Genomic DNA, 22,133 nt, shown 5'->3' on the forward strand with positions numbered 1-22,133 from the left:
CATAATAAATGTCTAAATTACCTTTTAGTTTGTTACATTTTCTCTTACAATTCTAAAATACCATAGTAAATATGGAGTCAGTATTTTAAAAACAGAAAAATCTATTTCAATGTTGTTACAATAATAAACTAAACCATACATAGTATACAAAATTAATTCTAGACATATCAATTTGGTAACCATCTCAATTATATTTCATGGCAACAAAAAAATTATCTTAACTGATAAGAAATAATATGCACAATATTAAATTAGGCCAATTACACATCATGGCAAATAACTTATGACACTGACTAATTGTAACACCATTAAATTCAACAGAAGAATTAAAAAAAAACTATAGAATTAAAATCTTTCTAACAATTATAAACAATTTTTTCATGTCTATGACATGTGTGCATTGTATTTCATAAATACAAATATAATTTTTATAAAGCATGTATATAAAAAAAACTATTTAGACCCCTCTTTGTATACTGCTGTGTGAGTTGGAAAGAGATGTTTGCTGACTTTCTTCCTCGTCTGTGTCATGATCATTTGATATCCTGATGGCCTGGTACCATTGGTTCGTCAGATCTGTCATTTGACTCTTACAATCCTTCAACTCCTAAAATATAGTTTTTTTTTTTACTATAAACATTCAATATTGTTACACAGATAAATTCCATGTCTGCAAGTTGCAAGCTAGTTTTATCTATAGGAAAATATAAACATACTGTACAATTTAATACGGTAATGAAATGAAAATTACCTGATGTGTAAATCTTCGAGTGAAAAAAGGTGTCAAATATTTCATGTCCAAGCGCACAAAGCCTTTAAGTCTCGTTGCATGAGAATAATTAACCTGCAAACATAAAAGTGCTTAATTTCTTTACATTAATGTAAATGTTTAGATTTTCTAATATTATAAGAGAATGAATACCTTCTTTCACTAATAACATTTTTGTCATTCAGCTCTAAGGGTATACAAATATTTTTATTATAAGTTGGCAAACAAGACATCTGCTGCCCGTAGACATTTTCAGATGTATTGCCTACCTTTAATCAACAAAACAGGGCGGCACGCAACAAGGATATTTTTCATCCCAGTGCGTCCCCTTCTCCACTAAATGCACCTGACGACATCCCTCACTAGCAAGATGGTAGAAAAGTTAAGAAGGCTAAAACTAGGCCTACAGCACGCACACTCATCACACGAACCGTGGGATTGCTTTCATTTCATGCCTGTCTTCTGTGTGGTCTTGGTATTGCACTGGTCGAGCCGGTCCATTCGTGCAACAGATGTTGTTGCTGGCTCTAAAAGTTAAAAGTGTCTCCCACATATAATCTAAGTGTAATTTTTATTTAGAACACAAATTTCAGTTAATTGTTGTTTACCTCAAGTTCTTCCTCAGTTATTTCAGAGAGATGTTCCGAGTCAATAGCCTGGCCCCACTCCTTTGTTTTAGATAAACTCACTTCCTTTTGTTTTCTTTGAGAACGCAATCGTTTCGTTTTTTTATTAGCCTGTGAAAATCTTACTGATATTATGAATGCGAATGCTTAGATGGATGGATCAATGTTTGAAGATAACTCCATAACAATTCAATGGATTTTGATGAAATTTGGCACATATGTAGAACATTGTAAAAGCACATAGGCTACTTATTAGGTTTTTTTTAAATCAGCGCGGATGGCGTCGCAGTCCATAACTAATATAAAATAAATTTTGAACATTAATCACATTTCTTTTTGTACTTTGACCTATAATAATTTAAAAAAAGCCACAGATATCCATTGAAAATTACGTTATAAGTAAATGAAATACTGAACCTTGAAAATTGAAAATTTTAACATAGCAAAAATGTATGCACTATAGAAAAGGAGAATAATTATAAACAAAACTTACACGTAAGAATTTCAACAAGGGCATTGTGGAGCCTCCAAAGAACAAGGTGGTGACGAGCACGATGATTAGGGTCGTCGTAATGATGACGTGCCGCGTTTCGTCAGAGAACTCCAGATGCAGGGACAGTGCGTAAGAAATTGCACCTCGCAATCCTATAAAACATTACTAAAATTTAATGTATCACAACAACCACCAAAAAAATAAAAAATCATAAATGTGAAAATAGGGTTAAATTTTTAATGCAAGCTCTTACTGTGGGTTTTTGAGAACAAAATTCCCGTTTAAAACATTTTGATATCTTTGTTGTCTCCAAGATAATAACAGGGATGATTATATGTTTTATACAGATTTTAGTCTCAGAAACCAATGGTTAGAGGTGAACAAAACGGGACAATACACACCGCTGAACCACATAATGAACATCATCTTCTTGGTAATCTTGTGCTCTCTGAATTTGTTACAAAGCAATGCTAATGGAAAGATGTTAGCCGCCCGTCCCAGCAGACACATCACAATGCTCCACACCACTAGAGCCGGCTCTACGCGATGGCGGAAACTGAAAACAATTCATATGCAGGGTCGAATTGTATGGACTAAGTATGATCATTGTAAGGCAATAAATAAGATACCACAGTGAGAAAAGATTTTTTTTTTTCATAAACAAAATTAAAAAACTTTTAATTCTTGTCAGTTTCGCTCCACTTTCTTTGAAAGACGGGGCTTGCGCACTTAATATTTTTATGGCACATTCTAAATCATCAATCCTTATCTCAGGAATTCCTGTAGATATAATATTAGTAGAAATCTAGATCTAGAACCATACTAAGATAGCATAGGTAAAAACAACTTTTGGACATTATCTTTCTTTACATTATTTTACACTAGTATAAAATAATATTTATTAATATAATCTATCCTTGATTATATTTTTTCCTTATCTTTATTTCTAACACAACTTTAAAAATATTACTTTCTGTACACTAATGAATTATCTTGCTAAACACTAGAATCATTAATAGATAGCATTTAACAAGGTAGTCATTCTGCTATTATATACAGCATATTTGTGTATTAAAATGTTCTCTTACTCTTTTACACAAAATAAATTGTGCACTTAGAATGGTAACACTTGTTAATTATACTTGTACAGTGGCTAATCATAACATGTTGACACTGATGCAACAAATGCATCATCAACCTGCCCTTATCCCTATGGAGGGTCAGCACTGTATGTACTACTCCTCCATACATCTCTATCAGCCGTCATATCTGAATTCACCCCCTTCTTACACATATCATCTTTCACACAATCCATCCATACTTTCTTTGGTCTTCCTCTACTGAAGCAACAAATGCAAATTATTTAAATATATCATCCTCGTCATCAGCCTGAGTTTGTCCACTAGTTAATATAGGCTTACCCCATTGATTGCCACAATGCTCCCTCCTGTGCCACCCATGTCAAGTGCTTTCATATCAAATCACCAAGTTGTTGTGTACATTCATATTTTAAATGTATCACACAACAAATAGAAAATAATAAATGTAAATATGCAAAGTTATACTCAAAAATGTATTTCAAATTACCTGAAAATAGCTAAGCCCAAATAGGCAAATACACATGTCTCAGCAATAAAGGCCAGTGTCCTCATTGTCTGTTGCATTGTAACTTGTGTCACAGTTGACAGGTTGAAATGTGTGTAATGTGACATAACAATTCCACAGAACAAGATTGCCATAATACCTGTAATTAATTCACACTATGTTTAATTTACATTAAGTTTTTATTTACATATTTCAAAAATTCAGGAAAAAAGAATAATGAACTCACCTGATAAGTGAATTCCTTCTGCCAATACATATGGTGCATAGGTAAATACTAACATCATACCAAATTCAAGAGATGGATTTTTGCGAAGATCAACATGTTTAAGTAAAAGAGCACTGATTAGTGCAAAAACAACACCAATACCAGCAGATGCAAAGAACATTAACCAAAACCTGTTAATGGCTGACAAAATAGCCTCATATGTTGACATCATTGGATCATTTGAATCCAAGACAGCGGTTGTAAGAACTATAGCTATAGCATCATTGAGTATACTTTCACCAAACACCAACATATTCAGAACTGGGTCTACATCCAATGCATGGAATATGGCAACTGTAGCCACAGGATCAACAGCCGAAATCAATGAACCAAATGCGAATGATTCCACAAAACTCAATTTATACACAACTTGAGCCAATCCTAATAGATATATACCTGCACCGATTACAAATGCAGATATAGCTGTACCTACTATTGCAAATAGTAAAATGGACCCAATGTTCTGAAAGAAGTTACCTTTGTGCAAATTATATCCAGATTCAAAGATTATTGGTGGAAGCAACACTAAAAAGAAAGCAGTAGGTGAAAATGCCTCTTCTTTCCTCCAGTTTGCTATATTTCTGATTGACATAAGATTAATAATCATGCCAATCAAAGCACCAAGAAACACTATAACAACACTTTCAGGCAAATAAGAAAATCCTGTTTGCAACATCAGATGAATTAACAATATGCCAAGTGCCAATATACATAACACAAAGAATATAGCCATTGAGCTGTTGTGTTCATCTTCAGCCGAACTTTTACCAGGTAAGGGAGCCGCATCTGATGGGCTGACATCAGAAATATTCGTAGCTGATGATGATGACGCATTAACTTGGACTATGGTCAATATTGAAGAATTAGAAGGGCCTACATCATACACAACAGGAGCATCAGTCGAGGAACTCGTGAAGGTCGGAGGCAGCGACGGTTTTGCACTTTCACTAGTTATACTAGTCTCACTTGAACTAGCTACGTTTGGAGCACTATCACCCCTTTTTGACCTTGACAACTTTTCTGGAATGTTCAAAATATTTGTTTCCAATTGACTTGTTTTAATCAAATTTTCTTGATTGTTACTTTCTTGTAATTCGATCAAAGTTTTATAGTGACCATATGATAATGATACAGTATAAAAGAAACATATTAACGCACAAAATTTATATCTTAATAAGTTGGGCATTGCGATAGCTTGTTTTATTTCCTATAAACACTATAAAATCTCAAAGGAGTTAATTTTTATACCTTGCGTATATTAGTAATCGCTTTTCTAGAATACACATAATACTGTTTCGGCCAGCGAAAACAACATTTTTAAAATCGATTGTGAATGCGATACTAAAGACTTATGAACGTCAATCAAAATATTGACAGCACACCATTTTTTTATATATTATCTGACCTGGATACTAGTCCTTTTTGCCGAACAGTACACCAACGCCCCCAGTGTAACCAGATTTGAATCGAACATTCTGCAAATAACAGTTACTCGTCTAAAGTTGTGTTAAAATATCTTGAAATGGTGGATGTTGATGATGGGATCACTCTCAAACCAAATATACACTTATAGACTGATTCGGAAAATATTTATTCTTACTCAAACATATTGGATATAATTTAGTTGATACAGGATCATTATTAAATATGTATACAAAAGTTAAACAGTTATTTTTGATTACTATACATCTTACTTATTTGAGAATATAAACGGAATTAATTTATTATAACATACGTCAATCTTAAGAAAATAATACTGACATTCCTTATTTAAAATTATTTAAACATACTACATAAAAAGCCAAGTAGGTCAGAATTATCAAAGGAGTATGTATAGGTATATTCTGAGATTACCAAATCAACACACCCCCTTAATCTCAGAATATACATCATAACAACAGACAAGTACAGAAAACCCAAATATTTAAAGTTATCAACAAAACACCAATAATAAAAAACAATAATACATTCTCTCAACAAAACCACAAACTCTTAAACTCTAAAACCACAAGAAAATCACAATAAATTATAAAGGATGGAGATATTAAAAATTCTGTAAAAGTTTCTCTTAAAAATTTCATTTGAATTCCGTTAAAATAAACAGTAGACTGTAAAATATTTGACCTTGTATTAAAATCAAACCACAAGTCCAAAACTGAGCAATAGATAAATGAAAAATTCAGAATAGAAATTTCCTCCACTAACAAATTCAATCAATTCACACCCACGCTTCCACTGCCCGAATCTATTAACTCCACCAAATTATCAACATCAACAACCCTTACACTAACACTTTCTGCAACAACAACAACATCAACAACTTTCTACAACAACAACACAACAACATCAACACAACAACAACAACAACTTCTACAACAACAACAACAACTCCAACAACAACAACACCAACTCCAACAACAACAACTCCAACAACAACAACAACAACAACTCCAACAACAACAACTCCAACAACAACTCCAACAACAACAACTCCAACTCAACAACAACTCCAACTCAACAACAACTCCAACAACAACAACTCCAACTCAACAACAACTACAACTCAACAACAACTACAACTCAACAACAACTACAACTCAACAACAACTACAACTCAACAACAACTACACAACTACAACTCAACAACAACTACAACATCAACAACAACTACAACATCAACAACAACTACAACATCAACAACAACTACAACATCAACAACAACTACAACATCAACAACAACTACAACATCAACAACAACTACAACTCAACAACAACTACAACTCAACAACAACTACAACTCAACAACATCAACAACTCAACAACACCAACTCAACAACACCAACTCAACAACACCAACTCAACAACACCAACTCAACAACACCAACTCTTCAACACCAACTCAACAACATCAACAGCAACCCTCTCTATTCTATCTTCATTTCAACCGTTTCTTCACAAACCACTTCCATCCGCCGCTGCACTCATCTTTTTCAACACCGTCGATGGTCACCTCTTCTTCACTTCTTCAACCGTTTCTTCAAAAATCACTTCATCCGCCTCTGCATTCATCATTTTCAACACCGTCAATAAATGGTAGATGGATCTTTGACAAATTTGTTTGCAACTGTCACTCTTCCTCCATCTTGAAAAATTTGTTTGCAACTGTAATTCTTGCTCTCCAAACAGGAAAAATGCTCCAAAAAATATAAATATCAGCATTTCTGGGCCCATAACCTCTTGAAACGGTGGATGTGGAAGCGTCCTGGGCCCATAACCTCTTGAAATGGTGGATGTGGAAGCGTCCTGGGCCCATAACCTCTTGAAATGGTGGATGTGGAAGCGTCCTGGGCCCATAACCTCTTGAAATGGCGCAGTGGAAGCGTGCTGGGCCCAGAACCTCTTGAAATGGTGGATGTTGATGATGGGATCACTCTCAAACCAAATATACACTTATAGACTGATTCGGAAAATATTTATTCTTACTCAAACATATTGGATATAATTTAGTTGATACAGGATCATTATTAAATATGTATACAAAAGTTAAACAGTTATTTTTGATTACTATACATCTTACTTATTTGAGAATATAAACGGAATTAATTTATTATGTTGATTTGGTAATCTCAGAATATACCTATACATACTCCTTTGATAATTCTGACCTACTTGGCTTTTTATGTAGTATGTTTAAATAATTTTAAATAAGGAATGTCAGTATTATTTTCTTAAGATTGACGTATGTTATAATAAATTAATTCCGTTTATATTCTCAAATAAGTAAGATGTATAGTAATCAAAAATAACTGTTTAACTTTTGTATACATATTTAATAATGATCCTGTATCAACTAAATTATATCCAATATGTTTGAGTAAGAATAAATATTTTCCGAATCAGTCTATAAGTGTATATTTGGTTTGAGAGTGATCCCATCATCAACATCCACCATTTCAAGAAAATATGCTATTGTTACCAATTCTAAAATTCTGCTAATCGTCCTAATTTGTACGAGGATTTAAAAGAAACAACGGCAATTTAAGACTTGGTTTAGTATATACGTTAAACTTATTATTCTTTGTCAAATGAATTTAGTCTTCAAAAGTCGTATTGCTGCACCTGCAATTTTACAACCTCCGTGAAGTTGGCCCCCTCACTTTAATTTTTTTAACTTTTTTTTACGCAAATCGTTTGAGAATCGTTTGAGAGGGTTTGAGAGAAAAGAAATATCGTTTGAGAGTTCCTACTTTCTCCGTAAAAACAATTTCAAATTCTAGTGTGAAGTTGGCCCCCTCACTTTACTTTTTTTTATTTTTTTCAATGCGAATCGTTAGAGTGTCGTTTGAGAGACATTAAGAAAAAAGAAATATCGTTTGAGAGTTTTTACTTTTTCTGTAATAAATATTTTAATTCTGGGCATCGAAAGTTACTAATCGATTTTCCTTTTATTTGGAATTAAATATGGCAATCATGCACTAAGACGTTTCAAATTTATTGTGTTGGTAGAGAATGCTTAGAGAGTGATTGAGAGAAAAGAGAAATCGTTTGAGAGTTAATACTTTTTCTGAAAAATATATTTCAATGTCGGAATCGAAAGTTACTAATCGATTTTCCTTTTTTTCCGAAATAATTATGGCAATCATGCACTTAGACGTTTCAAATTTATTGTGTAGGTAGAGAATGATTAGAGAGTGATTGAGAGAAAAGAGAAATCGTTTGAGAGTTAATACTTTTCCTGAAATAAATATTTCAATTTCTGAATCGAAAGTAACAAATCGATTTTCCTTTTTTCCGAATTAAATATGGCAATCATGCACTTAGACGATTCAAATTTATGGTGTAGGTAGAGAATGGTAAGAGAGTGATTGAGAGAAAAGAGAAATCGTTTGAGAGTTAATACTTTTTCTGAAAAATATATTTCAATGTCGGAATCGAAAGTAACAAATCGATTTTCCTTTTTTCCGAATTAAATATGGCAATCATGCACTTAGACGTTTCAAATTTATTGTGTAGGTAGAGAATGATTAGAGAGTGATTGAGAGAAAAGAGAAATCGTTTGAGAGTTAATACTTTTCCTGAAATAAATATTTCAATTTCTGAATCGAAAGTAACAAATCGATTTTCCTTTTTTCCGAATTAAATATGGCAATCATGCACTTAGACGATTCAAATTTATGGTGTAGGTAGAGAATGGTAAGAGAGTGATTGAGAGAAAAGAGAAATCGTTTGAGAGTTAATACTTTTTCTGAAAAATATATTTCAATGTCGGAATCGTAAGTAACAAATCGATTTTCAAAAACTTACAAATCTCAAAAATTGAAATATTTATTTCAGAAAAAGTATAAACTCTCAAACGATTTCTCTTTTCTTTAAATCAATCTATAACCATTCTCTACCTACACAATAAATTTGAATCGTTTATCATCATGATTCCCATATTTAATTCGAAAAAAAGGAAAATCGATTTGTAGCTTTCGATTCCGACAGTGAAATATTTATTTCAGAAAAAGTATTAAGTTTCAAACGATTTCTCTTTTCTCTCAATCATTCTCTACCTACACAATAAATTTGAAACGTCTAAGTGCATGATTGCCATAATTATTTCGGAAAAAAAGGAAAATCGATTTGTTACTTTCGATTCCGACATTGAAATATATTTTTCAGAAAAAGTATTAACTCTCAAACGATTTCTCTTTTCTCTCAATCACTCTCTAAGCATTCTCTACCTACACAATAAATTTGAAACGTCTAATTGCATGATTGCCATAATTATTTCGGAAAAAAAGGAAAATCGATTAGTAACTTTCGATGCCCAGAATTAAAATATTTATTTCAGGAAAAGTATTGACTCTCAAACGATTTCTCTTTTCTCTCAATCACTGTCTTACTATTCTCTACCTACACAGTAAATTTGAAACGTCCAAGTGCATGATTGCCATATTTAATTCGGAAAAAAAGGAAAATCGATTTGTAACTTTCGATGCCCAGAATTAAAATATTTATTTCAGAAAAAGTATTAACTCTCAAACGATTTCTCTTTTCTCTCAATCACTCTCTTACCATTCTCTACCTACACAATAAATTTGAAACGTCTTAGTGCATGATTGCCATATTTAATTCGTAATAAAAGGAAAATCGATTTGTAATTTTCGATTCCGACATTGAAATATATTTTTCAGAAAAAGTATTAACTCTCAAACGATTTCTCTTTTCTCTCAATCACTCTCTAAGCATTCTCTACCTACACAATAAATTTGAAACGTCTTAGTGCATGATTGCTATATTTAATTCGGAAAAAAGGAAAATCGATTTGTAACTTTCGATTCCGACATTGAAATATATTTTTCAGAAAAAGTATTAACTCTCAAACGATTTCTCTTTTCTCTCAATCACTCTCTAAGCATTCTCTACCAACACAATAAATTTGAAACGTCTAAGTGCATGATTGCCATATTTAATTCGGAAAAAAGGAAAATCGATTTGTTACTTTCGATTCCGACATTGAAATATATTTTACAGAAAAAGTATTACCTCTCAAACGATTTCTCTTTTCTCTCAATCACTCTCTAAGCATTCTCTACCTACACAATAAATTTGAAACGTCTAAGTGCATGATTGCCATATTTAATTCGGAAAAAAGGAAAATCGATTTGTTACTTTCGATTCCGACATTGAAATATATTTTTCAGAAAAAGTATTAACTCTCAAACGATTTCTCTTTTCTCTCAATCACTCTCTTACCATTCTCTACCTACACCATAAATTTGAATCGTCTAAGTGCATGATTGCCATATTTAATTCGGAAAAAAGGAAAATCGATTTGTTACTTTCGATTCAGAAATTGAAATATTTATTTCAGGAAAAGTATTAACTCTCAAACGATTTCTCTTTTCTCTCAATCACTCTCTAATCATTCTCTACCTACACAATAAATTTGAAACGTCTAAGTGCATGATTGCCATAATTATTTCGGAAAAAAAGGAAAATCGATTAGTAACTTTCGATTCCGACATTGAAATATATTTTTCAGAAAAAGTATTAACTCTCAAACGATTTCTCTTTTCTCTCAATCACTCTCTAAGCATTCTCTACCAACACAATAAATTTGAAACGTCTTAGTGCATGATTGCCATATTTAATTCCAAATAAAAGGAAAATCGATTTGTAACTTTCGATGCCCAGAATTAAAATATTTATTACAGAAAAAGTGAAAACTCTCAAACGATATTTCTTTTCTCTTAATGTCTCTCAAACGACACTCTAACGATTCGCATTGAAAAAAATAAAAAAAAGTAAAGTGAGGGGGCCAACTTCACACTAGAATTTGAAATTGTTTTTACGGAGAAAGTAGGAACTCTCAAACGACATTTCTTTTCTCTCAAACCCTCTCAAACGATTCTCAAACGATTTGCGTAAAAAAAAGTAAAAAAAATTAAAGTGAGGGGGCCAACTTCACGGAGGTAATTTTACATGTCAACAATCAGTTAACCAAGGTGTATATTTTCAAATATTTTTTTGCTGTACACCGAAGTTTTAGTGTTTGTAGAAGTAGTAATGTTTTTATCTAATAAAAAGTAATATTTAATCTCCTGAATACCTTACGTAACTGAATCAAGGACTATTTAGGAATGAATATTACACACAATTTCAAACTTCAAAGCAAAATATACATTTAAAGGGGATTCACGTAAAATTTGTTTCCTGCAATGGACAGGAAGAAAATACGACTTTGTTTTGAAAAGGGTAAAACTCTTTAAATACTTTTAGCTCAACTATCCAATTATAACACAGATGTCAATCCTGCGGAGGTTTTATAAAACCTTATAGTACATGAATACCATATACAAATCTTTTAATGTTCTGGCAAAAAATTTCTTAGTGTCATTTCTGCTACACAATCTGTTAAAAATTTTAAATCTTTATATTAGGGAAGTATTTCTGCAAAAAATAGCAGAATTCTGCTAAATCTGGACACAATGAATGTGGGGGGGCATGTTTGTTGATGTTTTATATTTATCTGCTAGAACCTACCCCGATAGCAGCGCCTCTCTCATCAGTTTACTAATACAAATCTTTTATAGTGTGTCTAACACAAAGAACCAGAGACGCAAAACGCCGCCATCTTATTGGACATGCGAGTGTTACTTAAAGTAATCTATTCGAAAGTGAGCGATACAGCTACATACATTTTAGTCTTTTAGGGCTTGCACGTTTTTGGGCCTCATTTGCTTCACATCTTGACTATGAATAATTGCAATTGTTATATAGGTAGGCTATAAGCCGTAGTATTTTGTGTCTATTTGATTTGACATTTTTGCGCTAGTGGTTTTATAACTAGTTAAAATATATTAGAATTTAAAAATTACCAGGTACCAAAATGTAACACTAATAAAGTTTACCAAGGTTCTAGCAAGGTTTTTGAAATTTTACAAAAACTTGCAACAAAACAAATTGATGATTTATTAATTTATTTCTATTCTTAGAAGTTTTTGGTTAAAATAATCCCAACTGTTGCCTGTAACATTAATTACACCATAATATTTCATTTTAAATAATATGCAAAAACAATTTATATCATTCTTAAAATAAATACATTACATAAGTACAGACTAAAAAGAATTAAATTTCTTAATAATTTATAACACAGCAGAAGCAGGCAACATTCTTTCTATGAATACTTTCATATCTTTAAGTTCCTCTTCGGAAGTGCTGTGTGTGAGGCCTTGATATGTATTAAATTCAATATTCTTCATGAAAGTTTTGAGGAAGGAAGCAGTCATCTGACCCCACTTGAATGGAACCACGGGGTCGCAATCGCCGTGAGCTTGGAATATCTGCAAAATTAAATATTAATCATATCGCCACTTAGTTCTTTGATAGTGAAAATTAACACCAAGCTTTAATTTCTATCTTTTTGATAAATAAAATACAAGCTGTTTCAAGATCATGTTGTAGGCAGCAATGAACAAAAAAACAACTAGATTCTAGAATACCAAAAGAAAATCATAAAGATACAATTAAAAAATATAAATAATTACGAGTTAATGATTAATTGTTTATTGAATTACGAAATATTGTAGTCAATTAATAAATTCAGTTCATATAGCTAATTTAGAATATTCCAAGGCAAATGTTTTATATGTATCTAAACTAAGATACTGAATAGATTGTGAAAGCAGCTCTTTGACCCTACTTCCTATTAATATAATTTGAATATCCATGAAATGTAGGAACAATAGGCCATAATAGCATAAAATTATAATCAAGCCATTTTATGCAAATATGTATTTCAAAATATCTTATTTATAGAAATGTAACAAGGATGTTAATAGCCTGTAGGCACATAAAGAAATATAATTCCACATATCTCTCTTTTGTTTAATTTTGAATAAATATTTAATTACAAATTCTTTACCAAATAATTAGAATTTTATAAATCTTAAGTAAAAAAATTTGATGATGCAATTATGTAAATAACAGTTATTTAATTAACAGTTTCTCTAAATTAAATAAGTAGATTCTAAATATAGAAAACTTCTTGATTCATGTTGTTTGTGTTCACACTACTTTAAAGTGATTTAATGAAACTTTGTGAATATTTTATATGTATTTGATAGGCATGACTGGAGTTTATATATTAAGCAACTACAACATAAGTCTATATTTCATCGCACAGCTTTGAAAACAGTGCCTAGCAAATTGAAATTTTAAATTGAACAAATATATGATTTTTAGAAACTCATCCCCTAAAAGTCTAAACTCTAGGGTGACTTTAGACTTTTAGTAAGAAAAAGTTTGTATAGAAAAATATGTCTCCATTATTAATATAACTTGAAAATTAATTAACACTTTTCTGTACAAACAAGTGAAAAATTTTTGAACAAACAAAATATTGGCACTTCATTCATTCATCTTCCACAAAAGTGACTAGACAGTATAGTAGAAAATATAAGGAGTATTCAACATACGGGTAAAATAGTAGGTGCTTTAACAGCACCAGGGAAGTGAGCATGTCTTGGCAGCCAGCACGACAGTGACATAACACCAGCCAGAGTTTCTGGATAAGTCAAGGCTGCATGCAGAGCTAGTGCTCCCCCTTGAGAGAATCCTCCCAGCAGAATGCGGGTTATAGGTATACCTGACTACAGATCAAAAAATATAATTTAAAAAAAATTATTCCTCTATCTGCTTTTTTAAGTTTAACTAAAAACATTTTATTAAATACAAAATGTAATGTTAATATTACTTTTTTAATGAATTAAAAAAACATTTTTACCTTGATTTCATCTTCAATCATTCCATGAATGAGCTCTGTCGCCCTAAGAATACCTTCTTCATCCTCTGGCGCTGTAGCGTCCAAAGTCCGTAGGTCAAACCATGAAGGCATTCGAAATCCGGCGTTAAGTGTCACAGGCATAGTGGAAGCAGTTGGACAAATCACCTTTATGTGCGGACCTCTGATGGCAGCAATCGTACTCGCCCAACCATGTCTGCGATTATCAAATATGAATTAATCAAATTTAACTTAAAAAATCTTCTACAGCCATAAAATATTCCAGACATCAATACAATACGTACCCAGTATCACCCAGACCATGTAAGAATATAAGCTGAAACAAACAAAACTTTGGCATTAGGACTAAATTCTTTCTAATAGACAATTTAACAATACTTTGAAACTTACCGAAGCAGTTTGTTTTGCTGTTGCAGCAATAATTACAGGATTAGGCTCCATTATATGCTTTGATAAAAATCAATACAACTTCTATCTGCGGTCGACTGACAGTCAGACTAATAAACTTGACAACGACCAATGGCCACCGAGGAATGAATTGAACTATAGAAGAATAATCAATATCGAGTCGACCAACGACAACGCAACACAGACGTCAGCAGAGCAACAAATTATACCGGTTTTATATAGTCTTTGACGGTTATTTTTATCCATTGAAGCCGTTTTTATTTTATCTAGAGGATAATGTAAAATTAAGACTTACGTTTGTACTTAATACATTCTCATGTACCCACAGCCATTATCGAATCGTTGTTGTGTATCGTTGTAGCACCGGAAGAAGCCACCGAAGGTCCTACATGGATACAAGCAGTATTTGTAAATTCGAAAGATGTTAAAATCAATGTGTTATGTTTTAAGTATATACATATTGTATATTTAAATAAAAAAAATTATTACTTACTCATATTTCTACAAAATATCGCCTGTACGCTTTTATCAGACCACTTAAGACAAAAACACATTTATTGTAGCTTAAAAATTAATTGCAAGTAAACTACGTAGACATATCCTACAACTAATGTGCTAACATTTCACTTCTTAATTACTCACAGAAAATATTAATTTAAAGAGCTATAGCTAATATTAAAGTCACAGGCGCGGAGCTCGTTAAAAATTGATCCTTTCTTATCGCTTTTGTTAAGTATAGCCTTTTTTAATTATTGATATTTGGTTACTTATTCAAATTTTAAGTGCTTTGTTATCAACATATCTGATAGAATAGTATCTATTTGATAATGAAAATGTAATTTTTATTATTGCACACCATTCATGTGCATATTACTTCGGTTATTATTCTCTTAAGGCTTAAAATATGATGGACCACTACTGTCTGAAAATTTGTACTGAATATAGTTATGACCATAGCTTTTGATAGTATTGGCCCACCCCTAGAGTACAGATTTTAGCAAAAATATATTTTATTTTATGATTTTTCCTCAGATTAAGAATTATATTTTTATATTTTATAAAAGGCACAAAAATTTTAAAACAGTTTATTTATTTGGCTTAACTATTAAGCTTTCATTGTTTTATTACCTAAAAATAGTTAGTGACTTTGATTGGTGAGGGATATAAAACCGGTTTTATATTTCTGTATACAGAAAACGCGGTTTTATATTTCCTATAGGAAGACGGTACAGAAATATAAAATTAAGAAAATAACTTTGCACTTTACTTTTACTAAATTAGTTTTCCAAAAAACGCAATTACACAAAGGAAATCAATTTTATAAAAATTAAAAGTAAAGAAAACAATCAAAAGATTGGGTTCAGTAAAAAAAAAATTCTGACAACGGGCCTTATTTAGGTTACAAGATTTGTACAAGATAACATACATAAAGATAAATAATCGATGAGCAAGTTAATTGGAATTGAAACGTTATATTAATGCATCAATAAAATTTAAAATGTCACTAGTATTTTAATTTGCATTGTATACTAAAGACCCGTTAAATTAATATCCGCGATAATCCTAATAGCTAATAGGACATCGTTTTTGTAATAAAATGGTGAATTATTGATTAAGTACTTTTTAATTATATTGAAATTTATTCTACACTACAAAAAATAAGAGAAATTACAAAAAATAACTATTTTCCATATCTTATAGTAGTTCCAGGGTGGGCCGTAATTGTACTCAAGAGGTGGCCATATCTTTTTGGGAGGACCGAAATCGTGTATTGGGGTGTTTTTTTGTTGTCCTATTATTTTAACAGTTGATATAATACACAATCTAAACCTTATGGTAATTTAGATACTATTTTTAAGTAGAAATGAACATACTTGCATTCATTTCAATGTTAGGAAAGATAATTAAAAATGAATTTTGTGGGTCAATCCACAAAATAGACCGATCTGTATGGTTTCCTATGCGTCAAAATGAAGTTGTCAGGTACAAGACCTGGCCATAGAATTAATAAGTTACGTATAGTACGTACGTAATAAGTAGTACTTATTACGTACGTACTACGCACGTACTTCTTATTACTTCCATGGGCCCGACTGGCCCGACTCGTTTTTATAGATACAAAATAAAGCTATCATTTCAAAGTGAATTTCCTTGTCAATTTCTATACGATATCTATGTTTATTAAAGACTCGTTTCGTCTCGCTCGCTACTCATTTCGTTCGTTCGTTCATCTTTTAACATAACATCACATCAGTGTTACCAACCCTACTGTTTTAACCTCAGATGAAGAATTATATAGATATGACAGGCGCGTTCACCCGTAAGGGACAGATAGAGAGTACTATAGACTATACCTATATATAAGTGAAAGGATTGGGGTTACCAGTTATTTGTTTTGTCCCGAAAATGAATAATTACGATATAATTTAATATAGACCAATTTATATATTCCTAATTAAATTGTAATAAATAAACGTAATAAATATAAAAAACAATGCGTAATTTTTGTTTATGTGACTAAGATTACGTAAACAGATTTTTTTAGTAATACTTAGTCAGGTCATAAATTCTGTCACATGTTTAATATAAAATAATTGAAATAAGTTTATTCATTATGTGACCATTTATATACCAAATTGAACTTAACAAAACATAGATTCTTATGACACTAAAGTTTATTCAAAATGACATCCGTGATTTTGAATACAGGCCTTCAATCTGCTCGGCCAGTCGTCTATCACAGCACGAACGAGGTCCATGTCAATATCGGCGGCTGCCTTAATCAAGGATGTCTTGAGTGACTCCAAAAAAAGAATTTCCCGATATTTTTTTCCCGCGTACCGCTTCAACAAAGCGCGGCATCTCTTCAGTCTTAGGTCCATTAGACGAGCATTCAAACGATGTCCTATTTTTCTTCGATATGCACGAAGCCCTAAGTCTTCATAAAAAGCTACAAAAAACATACCAATATTATAGTCATATAATTTTAAATTACTCTGTATATCATTACAGTGAACACTACATGTAAAACTACTTAATATTAAACTATTTTGATTGTAATTTCTAAGAAACAAAATTTACATGGGACAAATTAAAAAGCATACTCTTTAAAATCAACGGGATAAGAAAGTATCAAATATTTAAAAACACAGCATATACCAGAATTAAAAACTCCTTTTGAAATCTGTTGAAAATAGTATAAAAAATGTGAATTGTTTCATTTATATACATTATACATACTATAATTTATTTCCCCTAAATTCAGGGTAATTTTTACAACAAGATGGTGGTATTATTTTTACGGGTAATAACCAACCAATTTGAAAAGAAGTTTAATATGGCCGCTTGTTTCCCAGATCTACAGTATATTATTTGACACAAATGACATCTGCGTTTGGGCGCATAATGTTCGAAAAATACTATTTTATTTTAGTTAATTTTACCCGTATTTTAACATATTAGTTATTACAAAGACTGTAAAAAACAACTAGTTTGTATTTTCTTCCTTATTTTGTATGAATACATGTGAATAAGTGCGTAGTTTCAGTACTTACGATTGAAAGGTTATGTTTTTCTCTTTTCGCTGACTACGGCTTTTACAACCAACAAGACAGCAGTATACCATGTTTTATACACTTGATCTCACTAAAACTGTAATATCAAAATATTTTTGCACAATTACAGCCACTAAGTACTCACAATTTTCGAAAAATAGCACGAATGTCAAACTTTGTTAGGGACAACCTAGGTTGTTTGTAGGGGACAACCTTTGTTCCAAACAAACTCCAAAGCCTGGTACGCAGAAAGGGACAGAAGATAGTTATCCCTGTCTTTGTCACGTCACAGGAATTGGGTATAACTGTATCTCTCTCACTCACGGTATTATTATTACCGTGTCATAGACTTGGTTTTAACAGTAGATTTGCTGTTTTCACCTTGATTTCAATGTTTTCTGTTTCATTCCTATTTTCTACTGTTTTTCAACTAGCGCTCAGCGTCACCTATTACACTGCTATGAAAAAAAAATTTAATAACCGCTACGTAAAAACATATGTTTGACAATCATATTTTATGCACGGAGAAATCCCAATTTATGAAAGACAGCTACACGCCTATTGTATTGCGTATTGTTTTATTGTCACAACACCTTGAACAGTTTCTTTGAATTGATGCGTCTTTTTTAAAAAACAAGAATTACAACGTTTTTGATAAAATGAGTAGTGATTCATCGACTGGGAAAAGTCCTCAGAAAAATGAGTGTGAAAATATTATAATGAAGCTGAAAAATAATTTTACTTTGATTTTTGTTGTTGATTATAAATATATGTGATAATGTATGTGTGTTCTAGTAACTAAGAAAATTGTTTATTATTTAATTATATGAGCAAAATGATGAAATCTGCCTTTTTTTCTTTACCTACTGTTTTCTACTGTTTTTTTTTAGGCGAGCTGTTGTTTTTTAGTTTTTTGAGGTTGGCAACACTGCATCACATACATCTTTGTCATTGTCGTCATTCGTTTTCGTCATTGTTGTTTACCATTGCTTAATTAGTTTAATATTGAATTTGTCTTAACTTTTGGATACAATCCGTACCATTGTTTCTAATTCAAGGATTAAATGAAATTCAATATTTTCTTAGATTGAATAAGGTAAGTTTAAAAGAGCCTATTTGAAAGGAATACGGTATGTGGCAATTGTTAAACTGAATCTTGATTTTATTAATTACGATGGTCGATTGATTGTCCAAATTACGCATATTAATCATGACAATGGTAGTTATATAGTGATTATCTCTTTTGTCTGCCTCGTATTCTATTTCATGTGTTTGACAGTTGTTTTGTTTACAAACACATCAAAAAGTGTACTGCTTTCTTTAAGTTAACAACCTAAGTTAATAACCTAAGAAACATAGGCTTTTCTGATGTGTATTAATGATTTAGTAGTTACAAGCATAGACTTTTAACTCTAGATGGAGCGTTTGAAGCACTAAAGTGATATGTGTTAGAGACCTCTGGAGGCCTTTTTAGTGGTAAATTTCCCAATGTTGTCAATTTACATTACATGTTGTTGTTTACCTATTAAAATATATAGAATACAACCTAAAAGTTTATATTTTATTTCTTACTTTTTTGTAAAGTTTAAAAATTTAACTAGTTGTAACATTTTTAAAACACTAATAATTAATTTTACTACAATAAAACACAATATTTTGGTTAATAAACATGATTTTTGCAGTTCGAAGCTAGAAACTTTTTTTTTAGGCTTTTACTTTGATATTACTAAATAAGACATTCAAAGCTCATAAAAGTTTTACCCTCAAGGGTGTAAAAAAATTCATAGGTTTGAATGGTAGCATATAAGGTTTATGAGAATGTTTAGTTGTAATATTTTATTATTTTGAGTAAAATAACAAGCTATTAAAAATTTCATGTGGACGAAGTCACAGGCACAGGCCGTATAATAATAAAATAAAAATAATAAACTTTTTAACAAATGATTTAGTTTATTTTTTCCTGAATTTGGGAAGTTTTTCATAATACTGGTAAACATTTGCATCATGCACACTAATGATGCTAAGCAAGCATTAAACTTATGTACATATATGAAACGCTCCATCTGGAGGTATAATATATCTATGATTACAAGCTTATTGTTTTTTATTAGTCAACACAATAATTGTTTATTTGTTAGTTTCAGCCTATAGACATCCTGTGGGCATAGGCTTCCACCATTGATCAACACATGATCTGTGACTTCTTCATCCAGTGGATCTAAACACTTCCAATTAAATATAAATAAGGCATTGTAACTAATGCTTACATGTATTACCTTTTTGGAATCATTTTTTATATTAACTGTTTCCAGTTTTGTCAGCAATGGCTGGAGAAGAAGTATCACTTAGACTGGAAATGGGGAGATTAGAGATTGAACCAATAAAGCCTTATAAGCAAATCCAAGAAGAAAATCCTTTCAGTCATATATCACTACAAAAGAATCGGCCTGCCACCAAATCATGTGTTCCAAGCTATAAATGTGCTTGTTCATATCACAAAAAAAACAAAACTGCTTCAATTAGCAAAAAGAAAAACAATAAGATCTTACGTGAACCAGTTTTGAAGCTATCAAAACATTTTGAAAAATATGAATTAAGAAACCCAGAATTATTGAATCATTGTAAATTAACAATTCATCAATCGAACACAGTCAATGTAAACTTAAAGGCACTTGTAGATAATTGTAACCAGTTGAGTTTATGTTGTGATAACAATGAAACTGAAAATGTTAAAACAGAGCCATATGATAAAGCCAAATGGTGGAAGAATGATGCATCAAATAACAAAGCAAGCAAAGACACAAGTCCAGAACCGAGCCAAGCTGGAACATGTTCTCAACAGGCTCTCAACCCACCCTGCGATGTGACAATAGATGAATTGGCCAGTTACTTTGAAACTCTTGTCCATATACCTAAGAAAATGTCATCAATGGCTGAAATGATGTATATTTAAACTGTTAAATAGATATTTTATCGTAAAATTCTTATTAAAGTTAATTCTACACTTCGTTTTTTTTTTTTTTTTTAGAAAGAAATGTTTGCTACAAACACAAGTTTTAAAAAGATCAGAGTATAAGAATAGCTTGCCTATAAGCTGCGAATACACACATGTTTGTAGCTGGCACACTTGCATATAAGTTAATTGCATATGCCAACTACAAGCATGTGTAAACGCTAAGTGTGGCTAACTAGACTAGCATGCGAATAGATGGCATATTATTTGATTTTGTGACAGTTACGGGCACGCAAGTGGATTGAGGAGTCGAAGGGCTAAAAACGAACTTTGCATGTTTTATATAATATCTTGGCAGTAAAAGACATGCAAGTAACTTGCAAATATAAGCGTATTACACCAGTAACAGGCATGCCAGCTACTGCTCCATTTGAGAGTCATGTGTATTCGCACCTATCGCGCGGAGACTTTTCCAGATGTTTGAATAATTATAATGCCGGCTACACATGTTGGCCAAGGTTTACCGAGTGTAACCAAATTAATACAAGGGCCACTTCTTTACGGTGGGCAACTCCATGCAAGTGACCAATGTAGACGAGTGATTAATTTCTACTGGCGCACGGCCAACGTGTAGACACCACTGGACAAGCGCGCGCGAGCGCCTTTGACATGTGCAGAAAAACCGACACAGCTTCGAAGTGTGAAAAACGGTCGTGAGCGCCGGTGAGTTGTGGTAAATATAACAAATGATCCCTATACATGTTTGCGATTGTGCAACGAGCTTAACGTTGCTTCGAGTGACGCGGGGCGATAGCAAGCAATGTGAATGTGTCTATACGTAGGTATTCGCCTTCGCTCGGGAAGCTTACGCCAACGAGCATAGCGGGCATAAAGTCATTTGCAAACTTTAAAGCCCTCTAGCGGCCAAATGAAGCAACTATGGATAAAGGTAAGTCGGGTCAAATCGGCGTATTTTCGACCAAATAATTTATGCTCGTCCATTATACCCCATTCACACTAGGCCAGCTCAGTAGGATAGTTGCCTGTAGATGGAAGCCAATAAGCCAGTCTGATCGATAACTGGGATGGCGTTCTACTTTTTAGGCCAGAACGACCATTCCGCCGCAACTGGCATAGTGTGGACGGTCTGGGTCAGGCAAGTCCAG

At 32.1% G+C, this 22,133-nt stretch overlaps 3 protein-coding genes across 5 annotated transcripts; 1 reads left to right on the forward strand and 2 right to left on the reverse strand.

Annotated features, from left to right (window-relative positions):
* Positions 1–400: 400 nt before the first annotated feature.
* Positions 401–4,979, reverse strand: LOC106719108 (sodium/hydrogen exchanger 8). 2 transcript variants are annotated; one of them, XM_014513362.2, is made up of 7 exons: positions 3,720–4,979; positions 3,476–3,632; positions 2,290–2,444; positions 1,889–2,040; positions 1,378–1,506; positions 752–844; positions 401–607 (listed from the first exon to the last, which is right to left on the reverse strand). In XM_014513362.2, exons 1-7 carry the CDS (start codon positions 4,942–4,944, stop codon positions 458–460), a joined length of 2,061 nt encoding a protein of 686 aa, XP_014368848.2. In that variant the 5' UTR covers positions 4,945–4,979; the 3' UTR covers positions 401–457. The 2 variants fall into 2 exon arrangements, with proteins under 2 accessions (XP_014368848.2, XP_045536175.1); XM_045680219.1 differs by lacking the exons at positions 401–607; positions 1,378–1,506 and adding an exon at positions 1,201–1,296 and having other exon boundaries at positions 767–844.
* A 7,372-nt stretch (positions 4,980–12,351) lies between these two features.
* Positions 12,352–14,601, reverse strand: LOC106719146 (acyl-protein thioesterase 1). The gene is made up of 5 exons (XM_014513408.2): positions 14,443–14,601; positions 14,337–14,368; positions 14,035–14,248; positions 13,727–13,900; positions 12,352–12,592 (listed from the first exon to the last, which is right to left on the reverse strand). Exons 1-5 carry the CDS (start codon positions 14,491–14,493, stop codon positions 12,395–12,397), a joined length of 669 nt encoding a protein of 222 aa, XP_014368894.2. The 5' UTR covers positions 14,494–14,601; the 3' UTR covers positions 12,352–12,394.
* A 4,350-nt stretch (positions 14,602–18,951) lies between these two features.
* On the forward strand, positions 18,952–20,982 carry LOC106719140. Of its 2 annotated transcripts, none has more exons than XM_014513400.2 (2): positions 18,952–19,110; positions 20,153–20,982. In XM_014513400.2, the coding sequence occupies exon 2, from the start codon at positions 20,338–20,340 to the stop codon at positions 20,965–20,967; it is 630 nt and encodes a 209-aa protein (XP_014368886.2). In that variant the 5' UTR covers positions 18,952–19,110; positions 20,153–20,337; the 3' UTR covers positions 20,968–20,982. The 2 variants fall into 2 exon arrangements, with proteins under 2 accessions (XP_014368886.2, XP_014368887.2); XM_014513401.2 differs by having other exon boundaries at positions 20,327–20,982.
* The last annotated feature ends 1,151 nt before the right edge of the window (positions 20,983–22,133 follow it).

The sequence above is a fragment of the Papilio machaon genome, chromosome 12 (assembly GCF_912999745.1).
Source record: "Papilio machaon chromosome 12, ilPapMach1.1, whole genome shotgun sequence".
In the NCBI taxonomy this organism is placed as follows: domain Eukaryota; kingdom Metazoa; phylum Arthropoda; class Insecta; order Lepidoptera; family Papilionidae; genus Papilio; species Papilio machaon.

Excerpts from the sequence above, each read along its gene's own strand:
- LOC106719108 (XM_014513362.2), bottom strand. The coding sequence starts at position 4,944 with ATGCCCAACTTATTAAGATATAAATTTTGTGCGTTAATATGTTTCTTT. Across the intron at positions 845-1,377 it reads TAACTGAGGAAGAACTTGAG|GTTAATTATTCTCATGCAAC; the intron begins GTAAACAACAAT and ends TTATGTTTGCAG. Across the intron at positions 608-751 it reads CTCGAAGATTTACACATCAG|GAGTTGAAGGATTGTAAGAG; the intron begins GTAATTTTCATT and ends ACTATATTTTAG.
- LOC106719146 (XM_014513408.2), bottom strand. The coding sequence starts at position 14,493 with ATGGAGCCTAATCCTGTAATTATTGCTGCAACAGCAAAACAAACTGCT. Across the intron at positions 13,901-14,034 it reads TGATTGAAGATGAAATCAAG|TCAGGTATACCTATAACCCG; the intron begins GTAAAAATGTTT and ends TTTGATCTGTAG. Across the intron at positions 12,593-13,726 it reads AAGCACCTACTATTTTACCC|ATATTCCAAGCTCACGGCGA; the intron begins GTATGTTGAATA and ends TTAATTTTGCAG.
- LOC106719140 (XM_014513400.2), top strand. The coding sequence starts at position 20,338 with ATGGCTGGAGAAGAAGTATCACTTAGACTGGAAATGGGGAGATTAGAG.